At 35.7% G+C, this 24,208-nt stretch overlaps 1 protein-coding gene across 18 annotated transcripts in view; it reads left to right on the forward strand.

The window, feature by feature from the left end:
* VTI1A (vesicle transport through interaction with t-SNAREs 1A) overlaps nucleotides 1-24,208 on the forward strand; it is a 385,123-nt gene that overhangs the window by 61,603 nt on the left and 299,312 nt on the right. For 13 of the 18 annotated variants that reach the window (XR_004346149.1, XR_004346147.1, XR_004346148.1 and 10 more), the window contains exons 4-5: nucleotides 16,446-16,523; nucleotides 22,917-22,937. Coding sequence is in view for 15 of the 18 variants with exons in the window: in XM_032607935.1 (XP_032463826.1) it covers nucleotides 16,446-16,523; nucleotides 22,917-22,937 (99 nt within the window). In the remaining 3 variants the exon portion in view is untranslated. The remainder of the gene's footprint in view (nucleotides 1-16,445; nucleotides 16,524-22,916; nucleotides 22,938-24,208) is intronic. The other 5 variants (XM_032607937.1, XM_032607938.1, XM_032607944.1 and 2 more) reach the window with 1 other exon arrangement.

Here is a 24,208-nt window from a genome sequence, read left to right on the forward strand (position 1 = left end):
CCTCTCTGCCCTGCTGCATAAATCAAGCCTTAGGGCTTCCCTGGTGGCGCAGTGGCTGAGAGTCTGCCTGCTGAGGCAGGGGACACCGGTTCGTGCCCTGGTCCGGGAGGATCCCACGTGCCGCGGAGCGGCTGGGCCTGTGAGCCATGGCCACTGAGCCTGCGCTTCCGGAGCCTGTGCTCCACAACGGGAGAGGCCACAGCAGTGAGAGGCCTGCGTACCGCAAAAAAAAAAAAAAAAAAAAAAAAAAAAAATCAAGCCTTAGAAGGGCAGTTGCCTTATACTGTTTGAAGATCCAGAATGCCTCAGAGGGTTTCTCTCAGTTCTCCTGTTCTTCTCCCCTACTTCAACTTTTGGTGGCTGGAATTTTAGAATGCCTCAGATAGGTTTCCATCAGGTCCTTTGCCCATTCCCTAGCCGACTGTAGCCAGAGTGCTTAGCATGGACTTTTCTTAGCTCTGCTGCCTTGCACCCCACCTTCAGAGGGCCAGCTGTTTTAGGATTGAGGGAGGTCTTGTGCAACCCAGGGGAGCATCTCTGTCAGAAATCCTCCCATGCCCTGAGCACTCAGTAATGACCCATAGGAAAGCATTACTTGGTAGACCCTATACCTCACTCTGTGGCTCAGGTTCCTTGAAACCCTAACCTTTTATGCCAGCCCTGATGCAACCTTTAATAGTTAGTGAGAAGTGTGACTGGTTTCTTCTTACCCATATCTGTGGAGGCTTCCTCTCCTCTGCCAAGAATGAGAACAGCCATGGGTTTCTTCTCTGTTATAAAAGGCTTATGGTTTTTTGGACTGTGTTTCAGTTAGGTGTCTTTGTATCATCAGCTCTCTGATAGGTTTCTAAAAATTGTGATTTTTGTAGCTTCTCCAGCTTGTTTTGTTTGTTAAGGTGAAAGCAATGGCTTCTTGTGTTTTTCTGCATTCTTTGGGAAGCAGAAGTCCTGTGTTATTATTTATGTAACTCTGCTTCTCTCAACAAACTGTCGCAGAGTGCTTCTGCCAGCAGCCTGCTTACACCCTCCCACAGCCATTGTTTCAAACGAAGCATATAGATTTTGTGCTTCAGAATGAGTCCCTCATCTTTAGGAAGTGTATTTTAGTTGGTGCTTTTTTAGCTCAGCTATGGTTGTGTCCTCTTACCATCCTTCAGGCATCTTGTCATCTGGCTCTGCATGGTCTCATCTGCTTTGGGACACCTCTCCACATAACTTGGGATCTATGAATAGTATCTGTTTTCTAGTTTTGCCAAGAAAGGAGAATTCCGAGTATATTTGTTCTTGTTATTCACCCACCTACCCAAACCCAGAGGGGAAGGAGAGGGAAAAGTGATGACTTAGAGGGAACCTGTGTTCTTCTCGCAAGTCCCATTTAATCATTCCAACAAAGTGTTTTTCATTTCTTTTATGCAGATTTGCAGACTGAGACTCAGAAAGGTTAGACACCCTCTCTTCAGTCATAGGTAATAAATAGCAAAACTAGGATTTGAATCATAGTTTAACTCATACTGTTAAATAAAGTGCTGATAATGAAGCATGTTATCTTTGAAGGTTCTGTGTTATACTACTGTCTGAATTCTTTTCAGAGTTTGGGATGACATCTACAAGTATTTTCTCTGGGATCACATATATAAGTATTTGTTCTTCTAAAGAGAGCAAATGGGTGAATGGGAGCCTAAATCCTCAGAAAATGTTGAGGGTCAAAGCAGAGAAAATCAAGGTCAGATATAAATTAAAAGAGTCAAAAGAAAAAAGACCAAAAATGGAAGGCAAAATTGAGTCCCGAAGGCAAGGAGGAACTGGAATGGAATGGCAATCTGATCTTTATAGTCAGAAGTTTGGGTGATAAATAATTGGGAGCAGAACTGAAGTGGCCATGTTGGGCAAAGTTGTGTGAGGCCATCTTAGAATAAAGAGCTGAGGTGGGCAAACCCAGAGTTTTATATGCTAGAAGAGTAGACTTGCTGGCATTCTCAATAATAATTATTATTATGATTAGAGCAGTTATTATTCTTTAATTCCCAGTATGTGTTAAGCACTGTATTGGTTGTTTTATAAACTTTACCTTGGCTATGCACAGGGGCACAAAAACTTGCTTATTAATCATAACTAGAAAAGGATGAACCTGGGAGTTGAATCCAGGCTCGTTGGTTGCCCAAATTGGAGATCTGTTTAATTTATCATATTGTTTTTTCAAAGGACAAGAAAACAAATTTAAATTTAGGGCAAGTAATAGTAACTTGCCCTAAAACTCAAATAAAAATTAGTGCGTGTATATAATTTAATGTTAAATATATAATCAGAGCAGAAATCAGAAAGAACAGAAAAATGAGTGGCCTCCTCAGCTTTACAGATGGTAAGATGGGGTACACTTTTAGTTCATGGTAGAATCTGGAAGAATCCACTAATGTCCATCTCTGAGTATTGTTGGGGTTACCATGCCTAAAGGTAATTCAGAGGTGGGTCCCTCAGATGATTAAAGGATTAGAAAATTAGACAGATGAAGTAAGGTCCTGGGATCATTTTCCCTGCATGGAGAGTTGTGGAGTTGTTAAGTGTCTTCAAGTCTATGAAGAAGTGTTAACACCAAATGTGGTCAGCAGCTGTGGCTGGGCTCTACTGTATGTGTGACTGCAGTACCATAGATTTAAGTTTAATTTAGGGAAACAATTCCTGACAGTAATCGGTGACTGTTGGTAAACCTCCTTTGTGAAGGTTAAGGAATCTCCTTCCCAAGGTCTTTATCAGGTACATTCAGTGTGCCATGACGTCAGGGAGCAAGGCACACTAGAAGACCTAGGTCCCTTCTAGGGACCTAGGACCTTCTAGCCCTAAGGTCCTATTGTTATTGCATATTTATAGAGGTCTAGGACCTTCTAGCCCTAAGGTCCTATTGTTATTGCATATTTATAGAGCGCCAGAATTGGCTGTGTTCTTTTCAGAGAATGGAATTACATTCAGTCCCAGTCCAGGGCTATCACAGTCAAAATTAGACAGATCAGCTATACCTTGATTGCCAAATCAAGTCAAAGTTTAGTGGGCACATGTCTAACTACGTGAGAGTGTGTGTTCTCTTCAAGAACATTAGAGCATGACCTAAGAGCACGCTAAAAGATCTTTAGTTAGTGCAGAACACTCCGGTGAAATTTGTACTAGGATCCTCTAGGCATTTTTGTAAAATAATAATAATAAATCATTTATTTGTTAAGCAATCTGATTTAGAATCATTGTCCTCAACACTTTTATTCAGAATGAAACGAAGGGAAAAAAGAACTGTACATTACCGCAAAACTTTTTTTTTTTTTTTTTTTTTTTGTGGTACGCGGGCCTCTCGCTGTTGTGGCCTCTGCCGTTGTGGAGCACAGGCTCCGGACGCGCAGGCTCAGCGGCCATGGCTTACGGGCCCAGCCACTCCATGGCACGTGGGATCCTCCCGGACCCGGGCACGAAGCCGGGTCCCCTGCATCGGCAGGCGGACTTCCAACCACTGCGCCACCAGGGAAGCCCCCGCCAAACTATTTTAAATGGTAGATAATATTCTGTCATTATGAACTGATAACTTTGAGCTTCTCTGACCAGGTATGATTTAGAGTCCATTCTACTAGCTGAACTACAAAAGAAAATTACGTTGCTAATTTAAAACTAACAAATGTAATCCTGCATTGTTACTGAAAAAAGCTAAAAGAGAACAAACACCATTGTATATAACAGTTTAAATAGTCTGAATTTGAAAGGAGTAATGGTCTCATACTTTAGTTTAACATGAGCTGTTATCTATCTAATCAAGGATTTATTTTGGACATTAGCTAATCTCAGACATTAGCTAGTTGTAGAGAATTAGCTTAGCAAGAGCCTCTATCTCCTTATCCCACTAACCTTTTCATACTTTTTAATCACTTTAAACTTTTTATTTGGAACTAATTTCAAACTTTCAGAAAAGTTTAAAGGATAGCACAAAGAACATACATATACCCTTTACCTAGATTTGCCTATTAACATTCTGTACTGTTTGCTTGATCATTTTTGTATGCTTTCTCTATTGATCTTTTCAACTCTACGTATGTCTATTTTTTTCTGAACTGTTTGAAATTAAGTTGCATACAGCATCTGTTCATGTTTTTAAATTAATGTAATTTTATAACTTTCTTCAAAGTAAAAATACTTTTTCTCAGATAGTTCTATCATTTACCAAAATGTAGAGGTCACTTGGAGCATTATATTTTACCTTGCTTTTGTCCTGTTATCTATTTTAACTACCATTCATGAGGTCCTTTTCATGTCATATCTGGACTCTACTATTTTTTTAGATTGTCCTCTAATAAAATCTAAAGTCTTGACATAAGTACCTGGTGCTACAACATAAAAAGTTATAGCTATGTCATATTACAGAATTTTGTAAAGTGCTCAATTCTTGTTACATAATTCTGATTGAAGAGAACCCATTTTCTAATGTAAATGCTTGCATTTAAGTAATTGAACTAATTAGATTTCTATTTAGTAAAATTACATTGGTTCAGTTGAAGTTTTTGATCTGTAAGTTTGTTTATTTTCTGTGTCAGCTCGATGTGGATTCCCAGGGTTGAATTTGCATGTTTGCTTATATCCTTCACAACAGTGTCTGATCCTACAAGTCTAAGAGTGAGTTTCACTGAAAGAGTAGCTCCAGAAGTTCCATAATGAAGATGCAGCTTATAGAAAAGGGAACGGGATTCAACTCAAACAAAAATAATAGGGGAGGGGATTAAACTATTTTATATACTGATGGGCAAATTGATGTAATTTTTAAGTTGTGAAAATTTTATTACTTTGTCTTTACTGATGTAATTTATCAACATCTTTAATGTCTAAGATTAACACCAACTTATAATAGACCCTCTGACTATTTTTCCAAATAGTCTGAGATATGGAAGAGATTGGGTATAACTGTGATGAGGTCAGTTCTCTAAGGTTTTCAATTATTCTTTGTGAGTGTTGAAGACACAGAGCCGGAATCAGTTTAGGCTCAGGGAGAATGGTGGTTTTATTCTCAGATTGATTATTTAGGCTCAGGGAGAATGATGGGTTTACTTCTCAGATTGACTATGTTGTGGGCAGAGGCATCACCTGCATTCCCCAAAGGACTATAGGTCAGAGAATAAACTCAAAATGCAACACAATAGTAACTTTTTCATGTAGCTGATGAATTTTGCCTTGGAATTTTCTTAGAAAGCCTCGTTCTCCTCTGATAACATGTAATTCCTGTCTGTTAGCATTTTTTTTCTTGTGTGTTTATTAGTATTAAGCATATTTCGTGCTTACTTCATGTTAGACCACTGCCAGAAAAACTAGACAGAATTAGTTCCAAAAATATTTTTCTTTCTTAGCACCCACACACAGGATGTGCGATCTATAGTAATTCTTATTCATTTGAAATAAAGCAGTTTGTTCCTATCAGTAGAGGATAGGTTTGTTGTTTTAAATTGCTGGGTTTTGTTTTTGTTGGCATGTTCCCCAATACAAATTGAATGGCTGACAAAAATCTATTTGTATGACAGTTCAATCTAGATAAGTGCCCTCTGTTGCCTAACGGTACAATTTGGGGTCTCAGACATAAAAGCAAACTGAATGCCAGGCTTGTGGCAGAGCTTCTTCATGCAGATTAACAGAAATAATCCATATTCCTCAGGTCCACAAATCAGAAAAACAAAGGAGAAATGTGCATGCACATCATCTCATTTGAAAGGGTAGTCTTTTAGCTTCTACATCATGAAAATTGGAAATATCTGACTTAGGAGAGCAGTACAATAGCTGATACGACATATGCCTACATTTGAAATTAAAGAGAAATGTGGTCTTGACTTATGAAGTTAGAGAGAGGTCTGCTGCTTAGCATTTTCCCATAATGTATTGGCTTTTGTCAAATGAATTTGCTTTCTATTTTAACATGCCTACTCTGAAATAAGTTATATCTTTAGACAATGATTCTTTGATAGCTTTGATATTCTGCTACAGATAGGGTTGAAAAGGTCTGCTTTACTCCCCAAGATGAGGCGCTGAGAATTTGTACCTGTTGGCTTACCTCTGCCTAAAAACATGTCAGTCTTTCCAAACAAGTATCTGTCAAATATAATTCATATATAAAAAGAATGATGAAATATGTGGTAACAACAGTTATGGGGAAAGAATTGGGACTACAGACATCCTGGAAATATGGCTAAGGGCCCCAGTTGTAGATATTCTGAAAAATAAAGGTTTAATCCGTAGGGCTTGGTGATTGGATTTGGAGAGTAATGGAGAGAGTAGGAATATTTTTAGGATTTTATCTGCGTTGACTATGTACATGGTAACACCATACCTCAAATTAGGGAAAGCAGGAGGAAGAGCAGCATACAGGAGAAAGAAAATGCCCCACTTTGTCTATGTTAAGTCTGAGATGCCTTTTGATTATCTAAGGCACCGAGTACGAATTAGATTTATGCAAAAAACATGTCTTCGCCAGCCTCTAGGTGGTGGTTAGAACAACAGGTATAGATGAGATCAAACAGATGAGTGAGAATAGGGCTAAGGATGGAGACCCAGGGCATACAGAGAGAGCAGTTATGATGAAGGAGACTGAGAAGGAGAGACCAGAAGGATAGGAGGAATTTCAAGGGAGGGTTGTGGTGTAACTGCTAAGGAGAAAGTGGGCAACAATGTCAGATGCTATTGAGAGGTCTAATGAAACAAGGACTGAAAAGTGGCCATTGGAGCCAAAGTTGGTACAATTTGTGCAACAAAATTAATGAAGTAGTATTAGCTTATAAGCCAAAGTATAAAATAAATATCGTGAGTTCATACTGATACCGACTAATGATTGAGTAGACAGATCTCCCATGCCAGATAATTGATGTAGATGCTCCTTCCTCAAGGAGGTGGAGCATAACTCCCCAGTCCTTAAATGGGGGCTGTTCACAGTGCATACAGTACAAGGAGGAGGAAAAGAGTAGCTTTACAATGGAGAAAGCTGATAAACATCTCCTCAGCCAGGTGATCAAGGTCAACATCAACAGTGATAAATCATGTTGATAGTCTGTACCTTTGACATGATGTTGATGAAAATAGCACTTTGCCCCTGTGGTCTTCCTCCCCAAAACTTATAACCCCCGTCTAGTCATGAGGAAAACCTCAGACTAATCCCAATTGAGGGACATTCTACAAAACACCAGTACTCCTCAAAAGTGTCAAGGTCATCAAAAACTAGGAAAGCCTGAGAAATTGTCACAGCTAAGAGGAGCCTAAGGAGACGTGACACCTAAATGTAATGTGGGGTATTGGATGGTGTCCTGGAACAGAAAAAGAACATGAGGTACTGAGGAAATCTGAAAAAAGTATGGACCTCAGTTTATAATAATGTGTAATAATGAACAATTGATTCCTTCGTTATGGCGAATGTACCACAGTAATATAAGATGTTAATCATAAGAGACACAGACGTAGAGAAAAACGTGTGGATACCAATGGGGAAGCGGGGGTAGGATGAATTGGGAGATTGGGATTGACATATATACACTATTGATACCAGGTATAAAACAGGTAACTGATGAGGACCTACTGTATAGCACAGGGAACTCTACTCAGTGCTCTGTGGTGACCTAAATGAGAAGGAAATCCAAAAAAGAGGAGATACATGTATACGTATAGCTGATTCACTTTGCTGTATAGTATAAACTAATACAATATTGTAAAACAACTATACTCCAATAAAAAGAAGAATAATATTAACATCAAAAAATAGTAATAAGGGAAACTAGGTGTAGGTTATATGGGAACTCTCTGTATTATCTTTGTAACTTTTCTAGAAATCTATAACTATTCTAAAGAAGTTATTTTAAAATGATTTTGTCAGCTAGGAAGTCATTGGTGTTCCTGGGGAGTCCTGTGGCGTGGTAGGAAAACATCCAGTCTGTTGGAAGTTGATAAGCTGCTGGGACATGAATAAGTGTAGTTAGTGCTTGTAGTAAACTCTTTCGAGAAGCTTGGCTAGGAAAGGAAGAATAAAGAGCAGTTGGGCATTAGCTGGGGAGTGTAGTATAGGGTAAAATAACCTTTTAAAATATTGAAAGTTGGGGTACACTTAAAAATGTTTGTATTCTTAAAGGGAAGAACCAGTAGAGAGTGACACATTGAAGATAGAAGAGAAAGAACATTTACTTGATGAAGCAAAGCCCCTCAGTAGGCAGGATTTTATTCTGTTCAACTGAAAATGGAGACTCTTTTAGATTCACAACATGTTTATGAATCAGGTATGAATATTTATATTTACTTAATCATATTTTATAGTTTTGGGTCACCCAGGTATAGAAGTAATCTTCAAAATATTTCCGTAGAGGATTTGGGCTAAAAGAGTTTTGTTTTATTGGCTAAGCATCACAGTTATATTGGCTGTATTCATAAAGCATCAAAAGGTATATTGTACACCTCTGAATTATGAGCACTGTAAACTCAAGGTAACACAGCATATTCTTTAATGAAGAATCTCTCACAGCGTGGGTCCAAAAGTAAGTACCAAGAAAAAAAATACTGTAAAAATTGTTTGCTTATGAGATGGCTGGTTCCAAGCTAGAATTTTAGAGTAGATAAATCGGGAGTCACCGGATCTCACGGGTAAGCAGATAATTCTTAGCACATCTTAATAACTGGTGTGGCTCCTCTCCTGCCATGAGGGTAAATGATTTTTGCTTTATGTTGTAGCCTTTGAAGATTCATCTTGAAACATATCTCAGTTACACCCATAGGTGTGGTTGTGACTCACCAACTGAGATCAGACACTTTTTTCTGTCAAATAAAACATTCTACCTTAAGCATGTATCACCCTTAGACTTTCAAATTTATTGTTGTCAATATTCCAGATGTTAACAACAAAGTATAAGTAAAGGTTTGTTTGTTTGTTTTGGAGGAGGGTGACAAGAAACAAAATCTACAGACTAATCAACTTTATAGCTGATGATACATTCATAGAACTAGGTGAATGGTACAGCCAACCTTACCCTGGTGATAAGACACCCCCAGCCTGTCTTGATGGTCTGGTAAAGTGAAAAGAGCACTGGCATTGGGAAACGGATTCTGTCCTTCTTCTGCCAGGTCTTTCCCAGGTGTGTGGCCTTGGGTAGATCGCCCATCTGACTTGGAACCTCACATCTCTACGTTTGCAGGATGGTTTAGATGATGCTGGCTGTCACTGTCAACTATCAGATTCTGTCATTTTTGTGATAACCTCAGTGACAGTTACATAGAATCCTCAAGATCATTTGTTCTTGGATGTCTGGATCACTTGAAACTACGACTGTGGATGGATTTTCAATGAATGAATCGCTTTTCCTTCCTAATGCTAGGCAGATTACATAGGGAAACCTAGATACAAATTAATTATATAAATCTACATACTTTATTTCAGTAATTCTTTTAAAAATATAAATAAAGCATCTGTTATATAGCATTCATTTATCAGAGTATCATTTTCCAATGGGAATGTATAGGGTATTTATATATCATTATCAAACAAAATAATGAACATTTTGATTATTTCAAGTACAGTATGTGGAGTTATTTTATATTCAGAGAGACTGTAAAGAATTAGACTTCCTCTACTGCATACTTACACTGTTCCAGATGTTGACAACAACATCTGGGCATTCTATCATGAGCTGATTTTCTGAATGAAGTAACTTAATTATTGATTGACAAACTAACATGATATAAGACACAGACACACTATGTTCAATAGCAGTGTCAAAGTTGTAAACTACAAACATATGCAAGCAAGTGGGGCCATGATTCTAACTAACTCAAGTTGCATTTTGAAACACTAATGTTAAACTTAAATTTCAGGCGTAAGTTTAGAAATGCTGGAGGAGGAAACGAAGAAGTGCAGTTACATCATTTCTGGGCTGTCTGTTTTGCAGATCATTAAATGATGTAGTGGCAATGTGGTCAGAGTTCCTAGTATAAATAAAAGTCTATTCTAGCATTGTGAAACATAAATAGAGTCATTCCATATGGATTGCATATGGGTTTGTGTGAGTCTATATGTGTATATCTACAGATATAACCTCATCATATGGAAATAAAAATTCACATGTGATATTAAAGCTAAATTAAAAAAAATAATTAGGAGAAAATGTGGTATGATTTATCTTATTATTTATAGCCAAAACATAATATCCATTTCAAACACATAAAATGTTTTGAAAGTACAAGCAAAAATAGTAAATAAGAATGATTATAATAGAAAGACATTTGTAATTGTACTTTTTTGAAAAAAATTTCTAGTATTACATACTCGAGAGCAATGGGTTATTTTAGTGTTCGCACGGTAACCTGCTTTTCCAACTGCTGGTAGCCTAGCATCGGGGCATGTTAGTATTTTCTCTCTGGTGGCTTGCATATGGTCCATTGGCCATGAGTTTATGATAGATAGAAAGTGTGCTTTCCCTTTATTAACGCTATAGTATTGGTGACATGTGGCATGTGCACTTTCTAGTGAATGAGTTTGACCTTTAACTCTAAACAGTCCCTTGAGCAAGAGCAAAGCCATGTTTAGTGGAATGACTACTTAGAAGAAACAGATTGGAAGCTCCTTTCTCTGGTAGCATTAAAGAAATGCAGGAAAGTTTTTTATCATTGAAAGTCATCCAAAAATTGTGGAACCATAAAATAGGAAATTGGGCAAAACAATGTAGTGGTAGAATTACTGGATGAAATAATGGAATTTTTAAAAGCAACTTTTGGTATATATTGGCAAATCATTTTCAACGAAAGATGCACTAATTTATACTCTCAGTCATGTATGTGTACTGGTTTTATTGCATCCTTTCCAATATTATCAAGTAATATTTAGTTGAACATCCTTTGCAGGGTTATCACATCCAAGGTATTATGATAGACTTCCACTTGTTTATAATATTTAAATCCTCACAAAAGCCCTGGGAAATAAATATTGTCACCACTTTTTTAGAGATTGAGGGAACTGATGTTCAGAAAACTTAATTTTGACCAAGGATCACATACTGAAAAGTTACTTCTGTTCTTTTCACTCAGTGCCCTGTGCTTTGTCATCCTAACAACTTTCCAAGGATCAAACATTTACCTAACAGTTTACTTTACCTTTACCTATATCATGTAGTATGGTATGTTTTAATCTTAAATTGCTCTTTGCTAGAAATTAGTACAGCACAGAGAACATGGTCATAAACAAAATTTTATAAATTCCATTTTATTTTTTTCTCCAAAATTTAAGTTTCCTGTCCTGGATTGATGAGCCTTTTTAAGTCCTGGGTCAGAGGTAGAGTAAGGATGAAAAGCCGAAATCACCAGCAAAGAAATAGAAGTAGGGTTAAAAATGGAATGCCTTGTTCCAAAGATAGATGCTTTTTAGAAAATGCCATCTGGGTATTATGGAAGTATGATATTTTTTAATTAGAACCAGATAAAGTTAGGTAAGAAATGAGTACCAGCAATTATATGGCTAGCTAATAAATATAATTTCATGGTATTCTGTAGCTATCCCAAAGTGTGTATTATAACAGGAGCAGTTAAATTCTTTAGAGTAGTTAAATTCTTTGGCTATGAAAGCGTAACCGTTTTTAATAGGTGTATCACCTGTTAACCCAGGGCATTATTAAATATATGGAGACTGAAAGACATGGTAGAAGCAATGGAAAAGTTTGGCCAGGCTGATTTGTTTTAGACCTATGGAGAAATCTATTAACCATTTCTTCTATAGACCAATTTGATTAGGAAGTAGGACAAGCTGTTCTTTCATTACTTACCAAAACCATACTGCACTTTGTATCAATTATTTGGCTGTCTGCAGCACATAGATTAGAATAAAGGGCTTTCTTAGTGTTTGTGAATGTTGCGGATTGCTGATTAGTAATTAAAGTACTGAATGAAGAAAATCAGGCCAAAATTGAATGGGAATGAGAAAGTCTTAATTCTGTAATACAGATTTTGTCTTAAGCGGCCCATTCAACATAGTAACATTCTTCATAACCCTGGAGTGTTTGCCTCCCATGTAAAACTCAAATCGAATGCCTTAGAGATTGTTTCCTCTCCCATGCCTTGTAATGTAGCTGTATGGGTATTAATTTAGTGAAATATCCTGTCTGCCAGGTGTGGGAACTAGCTGATTTTATTGTAATACCAGATCATTACTTAGTTCATATGCAACAGAGTGCAGCACATGGAAAGCATTATAAATCTATTTACAGTGTGGCTGGTCTGATGATAACATTGTATTAAATTCCCAGGTGAGGCAATTTAAGCAATTGCTTTGCCATGTGCACGCCATGGAAATTAAATTCTCATATATGCTCTAGTAATAAACCAACTTCATTGTTATGCTTATGCTGGTGGTGGGTGCTAGAATCCTCATTCTGGTTACGTATACCCTGTTTCACATGTAGAATCTTACAGGAGATGGTACACAGATCACAGTTCTTAATTAGTTTAAACTAAGTTAATTCATTTTGTTTCTAGTTTAGCAGTGTCTGTCCAGGAACACATTCAGTTCAGTTGGGAAATGTTAAGGTCAAGTAGATAGATTGTTTCAAGCCAAATTTCCAGAGAGAACTGAGCAAGTGTATCTGTTTGAACTTGGCTTTAAGAGAATCAGCCAATCAGTATGCAGACGTTCTGTTCATCAAGTAAAAACTGCTGGGAGTCTGAAATTCTTGCTTTCATAACCAAAGACTCACTTTTGTTGTCAGTTTAAAATAACCATTGAAATTTTGTGCATCATGTCTTAGGGATAACAATCAGTTGTTAATTTGTCATTTTTTTTATGGTTCATATATGGTCTGTAGATTTCTCTGTCCAACTGTGTCTAGTCCACCTAAGCATATAAGTTAGAAGGAATAAACTTTACAAAAACACACAACTAAAAGTGAGAAATGTCCTTGTATTTAACTCTGTGTGTGTGTGTGTGTGTGTGTGTGTGTGTGTGTGTGTGTGTGGCAGGCAGATATTGTCAGTTGAAGCTTTTCCATCCTTATGGTACAGACCAGAAATTGCAATAGATTACAAACTGCAGAGAGCTTCTGTCTTCTCCAGAAGCCACATATAAAGCGCCAGTAGACAGTAGTAACTGACAACTAAGACTAAAAATGTTGACAATTTCTTGATTTGCCTGGTTAGCTTATGTATAGAAGTCATTAACTATTTATAAAATGCATTATGAATTGGGTTCCTTCAAACTGTAGCTGACTGTGTGACATTTCCAGCTCAAATTCTCATGCTTGCATTTGACTAAAGTACAGATTTTATACAGTTGATAATAAAGCAAAAAATATTTTAGTTGGTTTATAAAGATACAGTAGGTGTTTCAGTTTCATTAGCTTTGAGTCTGCCAAATTAAAGTATGACATAGTACTTAGAAATGTAGAGTGACATTTTTTAAAAATTCCACAAATGTAAAATATTTTATTGATATTTTGGAGGAAAATTCCATAAAATAAGCAGTTTGTCATTCAAAGGAATTGGCCTTTTTTTGGTATTCAATTAGTTTAGTGATGATTCTGCAGGCTAAATTACAGTTGATTAAAATCGGCTTATTTAAAATTTCAAACCATAAAAATTTAGGAGAAAATACCAATGTCATGCATTTAAATATAATTCTTAGTAAAGCAAAGTGTTAATTAAAAAAAAATTTTATAAAGTGATACTTGAGTGTAAAGAGTTCAGTTTTCAGCATTAGCTGTGTCATTTTCATGAGGAACTATTTCTGATATTTGAAATGAGTTGTCTTTTCAGTCAGTCAGAAGAACATTTTAAGGGAAGTCAGTCCTATCAGAGAACATTTTATAAACTCAGCATATCATTTGCTTAATTACATCCAGGAAGCCATCCCAATGAGCAGTTTTAACCATCCCAATGGTAAAGAATGACATTCACAGGGGCCACCCTTCAACTGTGGATAAATCTTTAGTTCTCTGTTGCTGAGCATGTACACCCTTAATGGCTGGTTTTTAAAAGCAATGGATTCTAACCAAAACAAGATTAGATATTTAGGGATGCATGTTTATAATTTTCTTCTTCTTTTGAAGTACATCAAATCAAAATAAGAATATAATATAATTAAACAATCTATGCCAATTTGTTGGTATTTTGGTAAAAAAGGGAAAAACAAAACCAATCTCCATATGATATTCTTGCATACTGTGGAATGTTTTAGTCCCCCATAGTGATAAAATGAATAATTAAAAAGGCAGCTCTGATACCACAGCCTGTTTAAAGGTTCTCATTTCCTTTAACGCTGTAAAATACTAGTTTGAAACTAGTTTGAAGCTAGTTTGAAACGACCGTAGCGAGGAGCTCCAAATGGGCAAAAGAAAGGTTTGGCTTGATTGAAATATTGTGGTAAGGCCATGAAGTGTACTGTCCTTGTAATTTAGCATTTTTCAGTACGATATGAAGTCAATAGAAATAGCTAACTAATAGTAGCTTCAGTGAATACAGTAAGAGAAGCCAACCTAATATCCGCTGTTTGTGGTGGTAAGCAGTCTGCCATATTCAAAAATGAATGAGTTGGATCACTCCTGAATAGTTAAGACATCTGATATAGATGTCATTACTGATGTCAGTCTAATGACCTAACTTTTCTATTTTGTCCTTTCTGCAACATGGTTGATTTCATTTATCTACTGCCAGAGTATGAGATACACATTTGTAGCAAGGAAGGGGAGCTTGGGGTAGAGACTTAGGGCAGGAGGGGATACCACCATCTCCTTTGTAACATTTTGCAATTTTAATATTTTTTTCCTGAGAGTATTCAGAGGGTAATAAAATGAGGAGGAAATTTTGTGCGGTAGAATGAGTCCTGAGCTGTAAGTCAGGACCACAGAGTTCTAGTCTCAATTTAACCAAAGCTACCTTTAGAATTCCACGAGACTGATTTTTTTTTCTCTAATAAAATAAAAGGATGTCTAGGTTTATTTATTTTTATTTATACCCCGTTCGGCCCTTTTCAACTGGATTCTGCCAGAGTTAAGCCTTAATGCCCTAAAGTTTCTATTCTATGTAATGAACTGAACTCCCTCTCATGTCCCATCTTTGGGAGAATTGAGAAAATAGTCACTGAAATCATTTTCTGTGTTTTGTGGTTCGGAAAAAGAACCCCAATTGAGAAAGGCAACTTTAAAATGATTTAAAGTCTGTTAGTTTTTCTTGTCAAAAGTCCTTTTAAATTCTAGTACAGTAGGATTTTATGTTTAAGATATTTACGATCTCTGTGTGGCGAAGCAGTGTTACTCATTCACTGGTTCAAAAATCTAATTAAAAATCTTGTTGACTTCTGCTCACGGATTATGGATAGTCCTTTTAAACTCCAAGAATTTTTCATATCACAGTTGAGCAGGTAAGACATATTAAGTGCTAAACTGTAGACCCCAGTGGGAAAAGATTACTGTTTCCCAACTGCCATTTTTTAATTGACTGTTTTTGCTTAGTTAGTTCAGAAGCAGAAAAGGCAGCAAAGTAATCTGTAAATCGGCATTTGGGTCTGAAATAGTGATGCTGAAGTAGGATCTGAGGATGGCACTCTAGCTTCACAGCTAATTTTCAGAGCTTTTTAGCTTTTCCAGATGTGTGCATGTTTAGATAATTCATGAGTTGCTTGCAGACATGTCCCTCTGACTTTACAGGTAAAGGTAGATTTCTTGTAAAACAAAATTTCAGTGTGTGAAAAATCGATCCATAGCCTGCTTGTCTTTATTGGAATTGTGAAAAGCTGGCTCGTAGCCTACTTGCCTTTATTTACTGGGATTGGGAAATTTAATTTGTTTTACCAGATGCACACATACACACACTCCCACTGCTTTTCCTTAGGCCATTTTTATAGAGGACTTGGAGACATTTAAATTATTGTTTGGAAACGGCACGTGCTTTTAAATTCTGGTTAGTAACATCACAATAATGAAAGAAATAGGGATATGCTAGTTTCCAGGCATTCCAGTGTATAGTTGGAGATATAATATTATCCTAGAATTAGAGATTTTAAGAAACCTATATTGTAGAGTCCATTTCCTGCCACATTATTAAAGACCTCCATATACTCTTGTTTTAACTACAATCTGGTGAGTGTTGCAGATATACAGCTATATAGTTGTATTTCCTTTAGCTTTGTGGTCTGATTTGAATGACTCTGCATGGAATAACATATCAATTCTGATCCGTTTGTGAATATTAATAGAGTACTTAACACAATACAGAGTTTTCTTCCATTACTGGCATTTGAAAAAACTTCTAATTTACATTAAACTCCTCAAGTTCAAGAACTTGGCACAACTTTGGTTTGCACATTTGAGCAAATAGGTTTCCATTAGGGGGCTCTCGAGGTTTGAGATGATCAGCGTTGATACCAATAATGCTTCGAAGCCTTTACATTCTAACGTTCATCTTGCTCTCTCCCTTTTTGTTTTGTTTTATAGAAAAGGTCACGGATTGCCTACAGTGACGAAGTACGGAATGAGCTCCTAGGGGATGATGGGAATTCCTCAGAGAACCAGGTAGAATGCTAATCAGGAAGGCCCGGTGGGTGGCTGGAGGGTGAAGGAGGTCACTGGCACACTGGGCTCTCAAGCTGCTCCGAAACAGTATTAGCAGCAACTCATGTGGAAGCGATACTGTTTAATGCAAAGCTGGAGTCTTAATCAACTTCAAAATGTTTCTTGGAGATCTTACATTTAACCCTTTACCTTGTGATCACTGTCTGCTATCTTTTTAAAAAATCTTTTCTTCTCTTTTCTTTATTATTTAGTACTTAAGGAATAACTTGAAACACACTGTTTGCAGACAAAGCCAAGGTCCTCACCTCAAACACATGTAAAAGGAATAAAAAAGTACATAATGCAGCTTTGATAATAATGCAGTATAATTAAATCAACACTTGCAGCAAAACAAATGAAAGTAAGCTTTCAAAATTCGACAGGGCAGCTCAGTCTCCTATTGTGTAGCTTCTTAAAAATACATTCACCAAAATGCAAATTGTAAGCACCAGTGTGGAACTTGGATACTCACATAAAGGTCCTGCCCTTGTCAAATAATGAAGATGATGATGATGATGATGGTAGTGGTAGCAGTAGTAATAAGAAAAGGAAAAGTCTTCACAGTTTAAGATCTGCACAGGCAAAAAAATTAAGATATAATTTCTTCTTAAAGAGGCCTTACAACTTGGTTGTCAGTTCTCACTGGATCACATAGTAGTGTCATGAGTCTAATTAATGTCCCACTTCTTTCTTTGAATTAATACTGCAGATTTCGTGAATTCGTGTAGATAATATATATGACTTTAAAAAAGTGTTTCAAGAACCTCAGAGTAGAGATGATTTTAAAAATGTCTCAAACAGTCCCAGTTTCTCTTTGACACTTTTAAAGAAAGTAAATGATAGGGAACTTCAGAAACAAGACCTGAACGTGTTTATTAATGTTACCTTGGCAAGTCTAGTAAAAGTCTCTACTCTCTAAATAAAAATGAACATAAGCCATCCATTGAGTACACCAAAATTTTAATAAGATACTAAAACATAATATATTGATATTCATTATAAAAATTGCATGATAGTATTTACCATTTCAAGTAGAATATAAGTTTATATATGCTGAAATTATATTACTATCCACTAAAATGTTAATATTGTAAACAGGGTTGTTGCTTATGTGATTAAGGCCCCCATCTGTCCACCCCCCCCAAAAAGGAGAGGAATCACTGAGCTGATTGTGTTTGTTTTGGGGAAGATCTTACCTCCTCCACTATTTGGATGTTATCAGCTTGAGTTCAGGCATGTAAACATATTAAAATTTGACTTGGGATTTCAGCTTCCCTGATTGAAATGTGAGAATAGCTAAGGGAAAAAAAAAAAGGAGCACATTAAACACAAAAGCGTGATGTGATAAAAGAGTTTTACATGTAATAGATTAAATAATGTGAGGATGAGAGCAAAACATTTTTTCTTCCTATTTTAAGTGAGATTTAGGTTGCTCATACCTCTTGAGTGAATCAATCATAGTTTTATTTTCTGTCTTTACTGCAAAAATACTATATTTTTTTGCAAAAAAAAAAAAAGGGAATGCATAGTCCCCATGTCAGTTCTTTAAAAAGCTACAGATCTTTCCGTCATTTGAAACTACTGCTTAATATAGAGGAAATAGAAAGGAAGGGGGTGTTTCTAACTCAGACTCCTTTATTGTAATGGATGTTGTAGTACTGTGACAGGGATCCTTTTTTTTTTTTGAAGCATGTTCCCTTCTCTTAATGGACATTTTATGTGCCTAGAACATTTGCCTTATATACATATAAGAATGATTTTTTTTAACGCCTAAAGAAAAATATTCCACAAAAATAGGTTGAGTTCATATTTTCTGAATTTCTCAAATTATATTCCTGTCACTTTAAAGTGATTACTCAGAGATTTCCCCTGGACTTGTGTAAATCAAACTTACAAATTCTGAAAGTGCTTGGAGAGCCTGAAGTTTAGTTGTAAGGAGCTATCACTTCAATAAATAGAGTATATGATGAATTATAGTCATGAGACTGTGGAACTGTTAGATTATTACTTATGTGAACTTTTCAGTCTAAAATTTGAATCAGATGCGAAAGTTCAAAGAGACGACACTTAACTTTTTGGATATTTTGTTACCAAATGTAGCAAAATTTCCATATCATAATGAAGCCTTTATGTTTCATTTTTGAGGCTCTTTATCATAATATAGGAATTAAAATCCCTAAAACTATAACATATCCTTAACTAGGAATGGTCACTTGAGAATAACTCTTTATTCTGCATCAGTATTCATTCAGACTATGGAATCAAAACAGAAGTATTTTCTTTAAAGGAAGAAAAGGTTTGACTCTTCATGTTAATTTTTGTAGCTCAGTGGCTGAGAAGACAGCTTTTTCTGGGTAGGATCACCTGTAAATTATAGAAAAATATATTTTCTGCACACAGATAAGTTTATTTTCAAGTTAATTGTTGAGAAATTGATTTTCAGAACTTTTTGGCCATGTGATATGTATGATAAACTTTTAACAATAGAGGGAAAACTTAGAGGTAAACAGAATGAGACAAAAATGGCAAGATTTGTTTAACTAAAATTGGGATATATATCAATTTTTTTAAATTATAGGTCAGAAAAGGAAAAGGATAAAGAATTAATAGCAAAGGCTGCAAATAGATAAAGTGAACTAAGTACTAGCTATTTAGTTATTTTTGATGCAATATCCACATCCTCCCTATAGTGACTTCTTTATGGATTCAGACAAATGTGAATGCCATAGCTCTTATTTCTCATTCTGCCAATTTATAATGCATTTTTTAGGCATCTAAAACCTGGCTGTTAATATACATAATTATGATCTGCCAATTAACTATAAAGTATATTAATTTACTCTTAAATACGTAAACATGTTTGCCATGATTACAATTGTTAAAATTTCAAAAATTGAGAATTTTCAAATGCATTTTAATGTCCTTTATACAGTACACATTTTTATTTAATTCCAAATTAACTGCTTTGTATAAATTCATTTCTATTATATCCATTGCATGCAATCAAATATAGCTCATCCGTGATTTACAGAGAAGGGACAAAATTACCTACTTTGCACATTCGTGTATTGTTGGGTCTTTCCAAGGACTATTGTCTTAGGCATTATCATTCTATTCTTTTAACATATCAAATTTTCCATTGCATGTGACATTTTAATTTTTAGAAAGAGTTCTTGAAATGTAGTGAAGCTGTATTTAGAGTGAAAACTTAAATAATTGTTAACTCAATTTAGTTTCATGAAAACTGTTCTCAAAAAGGAAAAAAAAAAAGAATCTTACAGAATTAAACCCCCTTCATAGTGGAGTATGATAATGGGGCAAATGTTCCCCATTTTGAAACCTAATAGTGCCTCAGTTTCCATATGCAAAATTACATTGATCAATGAATAAATCTGAACAAATGAAATTTGAGTAAATCCTAAATAGAAGGTTCAAAAAAAGATATAAAGAGTAGGCTATTTCTAAACGTGTGGAAATTTTTGTGGTAAAGCAATATTCAGCAGATATGATTGCTTAATTTTTTAATGCGAGGTTCTCTTAAGTTCTGATTTGGGCTTGCTGTGCATAAAGTGTGTCAAACTTCAGCTACAGACCAGGGGGTGAAGTCGGTCAATTTAATTCCCCAAGATCTAAAGAAGGTCGGTATCATTTCATATAGCCCTGACAGTGCAGATCATTACCAGGCACAAATCTGTTCGTTACGTGCTGAGGGTTTATAGCAGAATAAATAGACTGTCATCATAAGTTCAGAAAATTGTGTGTTCGACCCACGATAATGTGTAAAGGGCGTTTAATAGAGTTCAGCATTTATTCGTTATCTGTATGCGGACAGAAACGGCAGTCGCGTTATCAGCTTTAAAAAAAAAAATTCGGTAGTTCTGGGTGTCACGTGACGCCCCTCGCATACAGAGGCGCGCGCGCATGAACCCTCACATGCTTTGCCGTGCAGTTTTGATTTTAGTCACAGCAGAAGGCTTAACCACAAGAGATTCCACTGGTTCAAACCAGCGTAAACCAGATTTTTTCAGCCCACAAAGGAACAGATTACCTCTTGTATCAAATTCTGCATTGGGGGAAAACCTTTGTTTCAAAAAAGATGTTGATTATCGTAACTCAACATGGTGGCATGGCAGTGGCATGGCACACTTTCGTGTCGCCTATAACGGAGCTGGTAACTCGATAAAATACGCAATCACTACTTTCAGTCTAAGCATTGTTAATTTTCAAAAATAGACCATCTTTTGTTTACTTGAGTGAAAACTCTCGAACTAAAAAAAAAAAAAAAAAGATAAAGATTAAAAACCCACCCATTACCTAGCTTAGCTACAAATCCTGTGTAAAGCTTGGATGCAGCCATGCAGCACAAACAAGATAGAACGTTTTTTGTTTGGAACCTATTGAAAAAACAAATGGGTAGCATTTTTAAACACTCATTGATTATGGCAGGGTGGTATGGCCCAAATGGTCTCTATTGCTGAAGAGTAGTTTTAAACTTTGGCCCTTTAAGTATCATAGTCAACTGAAGAATGGTGCCCCCAGAAAGAAGAAATAGCTGTGCGATCAGTTCCAAGATCAGCTCTTTCTGAGAATTAATGTTTGCCTTTTTCTCCCATGATGTTTGGATAGCAAAGAGAAAGATTCCGATATACGATAGGCCAGGTATCTTAGTTTAGAATTTTACTTCTTCTGGGGAAGAATTGTAACTTTTCACATGAAATGATGAGATGCTTGACTCATACATTCAGTGGTTGCTGAGATAATGAGTGTATTAATTACAAGTAATGACAACTTCATATATATTTTTGGAAGAATGACATTAAAAGTTTCTTTTTCAGTAAATGCACTGTGAGGTATTATGTAATAGACTCTGTACCCTTATTATAAGTTTCATAACAGATTTGAAATCTCATTCTTTTGTACTTGAAATACTTTTCAAATAACACATGAAATAACAGTAAGCTGGAATGCATATTGCCTTCCTTGAATTGGAGACAAAAACAGCATTAAGCATTGAGAAATCTGGGTTATCGTAAACATGATACTTTTAGAAAGACTTATAGTGAGCAATTCATGGCATGTTTCTCCCAAAGCAATAGTTTAATTTATTGGCCTGCATATGTCAAGTGTTATAACAGATGTTACAGATATTTGGATGCTTAAAAATTATCAGTTGTAGACCTGAATTGCTGAGGATGCAAATTTCAGACTTAGAATGTGGTTTATCGTCTCTTACAGCATAGGTTTCAGTTTTTATTCATTGTGGAAACTATGGCAGACACCTCAACTATACAATGATATTTGTGGTTTAGAATACAGTACTATCTCTGTCTCTGTCTCTCTGTCTCTCTCTCTCTCTTCCACACACACACACAGTGAACCAGATATATGGTTATATCCACTTTCTAGTTTCTAAAGAGTTAAACAACTTGTTTTATCTGTTATATTTAAGACAAATGAATATTCTACAGAGGAGAATCAAAATATTATTATAGAAGAGTTTACTAACAGGTGAAGAGAGTGGTTTGGGGTTTGACTTCGGTGAAAAGAGACCGCAGTACAAATGAAGTGAGAGAGCTCATTGCTTTGAAATGGCCCAGTTTACAAGATGAATAAAATTGAAAAGTGAAGAAACTTCAAAAATAAAAGCACGGTGTGATTTCAGTAGCCTCTTAAGCAAAACAAAAACCTAGAAATCAACTCTGATATACGCAGTATTTCTAAGGATGGTGAAATATTTTCTGATACTACGTCCTAAATATTATCTATCCTGGCATGCTTTATTCCCTATTAAAATAATGTTACTTCCAAAGGTGATCCTATTACTAGAGTGGTTACAGGTATGACATTAACATAACAGTTTGTTGTTTTAAAATACTTATTGGGACAAAAGCATGAACTATTAATCATTTTCATTTGGAGGTAAAACCTGAAAGCAGCCGTCAAGATTCAAAATAGAGAAACATCCTGAAAACTTGTAAATACAAAACCTCTTCAGTGGTACATTCTTAGAAGAAAAGAACAGTAAACTTGTTTTCTTTCTTTATAATATAGACTTCTATGAAGTCATTCCCCTTTATTTCATGATGGTGTCTTAGACGTACTTTAAAAGAGAATTTCACACTATTCTCTTTGTTTAATGTGACAGTGTGAGAAAGTGATCTTTATTCGTTCAAAAAACTCTGCATGTAGTCTATGTTTAGGTTCTTTTAATGTGTTTGTCTGTGATTTTTAAATGCTAAACATGTAAACAGATAAATTGTCAATGTTAATTCTGTATCCTGTCACACAACTGATCTTTCTTTCCTGCCATTTCTCTCCTTTTTATCTTTTTTTTTTTGTGCATTCATGTTGCAGTTGATAAAATTACGTGAAGAGGTGAGTACTTCCTAGCTTGCTTTAAAAAAAAAAAAAATTCTGCTTTTCCCTATACAATTGAGTTTCTAAATCTGAAGTAAAATCTTTGTGTTTGTTTTTCCAGGAAAATCTACACATAGCAAAAGTATTGATTGTATTGCTAGAAATGTTCTCTGCTATCTTTAAAAAAAACAAGTACATCCTAATAATGCTTATCACAGTGATCATTGTTGTTTGCCAGCTTTGGAAGAAAATTCAGATTTTAAAGACCAAAAAAGGGAGGAAAAATAAAGGAATATCTTAAAACTATACCCAAGCATAGTTTTAATGTAGACTGACTTCAGTTTTGTTTTATTCATATTGGTTTCTCAAGGAAGTCAATGTGATTAAACATTTTTTCCTGACATTCTGATTTATTTTACTAAAACCTGTTTTTAAAAAAACTCCTTTCTCTCAACCAAAATTCTTAGGTTCACCATTAGATATCATGAATCTATTATCCTTTTGAGGAAACACACATATGTTATAAATACCCTACTAGTCTGTGTACACAGATACCTAAGAATAGCTAAAGCTCTCCTCATTGTTAAACACTTTCCTTTTTGTAGGAAATAGAGCCCAAGTGAGTTCTCACTTTTCTGAGTTTGCTGGTCTGTTTCATAATGCAGCTTCAGACTTTTTTTTGTGGCCAAGCAAATATTTATAACAATGTTGAAATTTTATCCCTGTATCAATGAGGGATGCTGAATGATTCTGTATGTTTTTTTAAATTAGACCATACTTATCAAATATGCTTTGCTCTTTTCAGAAATAGAGTAGTAATGTTTTTTACTTAGTGGGATTGAATTTTGTTACTTTTATATTAGGGCATAAAATAATGGCCCGTATCGCAATTTAAAAATTGTCTAATTGCTTATAATAATCAGAGCCCTGTGAATTATTTTCAAGTTTAGATTGGCTGCATTGATTGAGATTTTCCCAGAAGTTTTTTTTAATTGGTATGTCACCATTCTCTAGGTGATGTGAATGCTAATTTAGAGGTTTGTAGAGAGTGGTTTTCAACAACTCTTCTGATTTAAGATGCATTAGTGATGTCTTCTCAGTAGAAGTAATAATGATATATAAAATGAAGGGTGAAAATACACAAAACCCTCACCCTTTTTGTGTTTTTTTTAATCTTCCCTGCGTGGAAGCAGATGTATATACTAAATGAATATTATCAGTCGCAGTTTTGATGTGAGTGATACGTCAACATTATTCTTCTGCAAGACAGACTGCTTGTATGTGTTTGC

The sequence above is a fragment of the Phocoena sinus genome, chromosome 16 (genome assembly GCF_008692025.1).
Source record: "Phocoena sinus isolate mPhoSin1 chromosome 16, mPhoSin1.pri, whole genome shotgun sequence".
NCBI lineage: Eukaryota > Metazoa > Chordata > Mammalia > Artiodactyla > Phocoenidae > Phocoena > Phocoena sinus.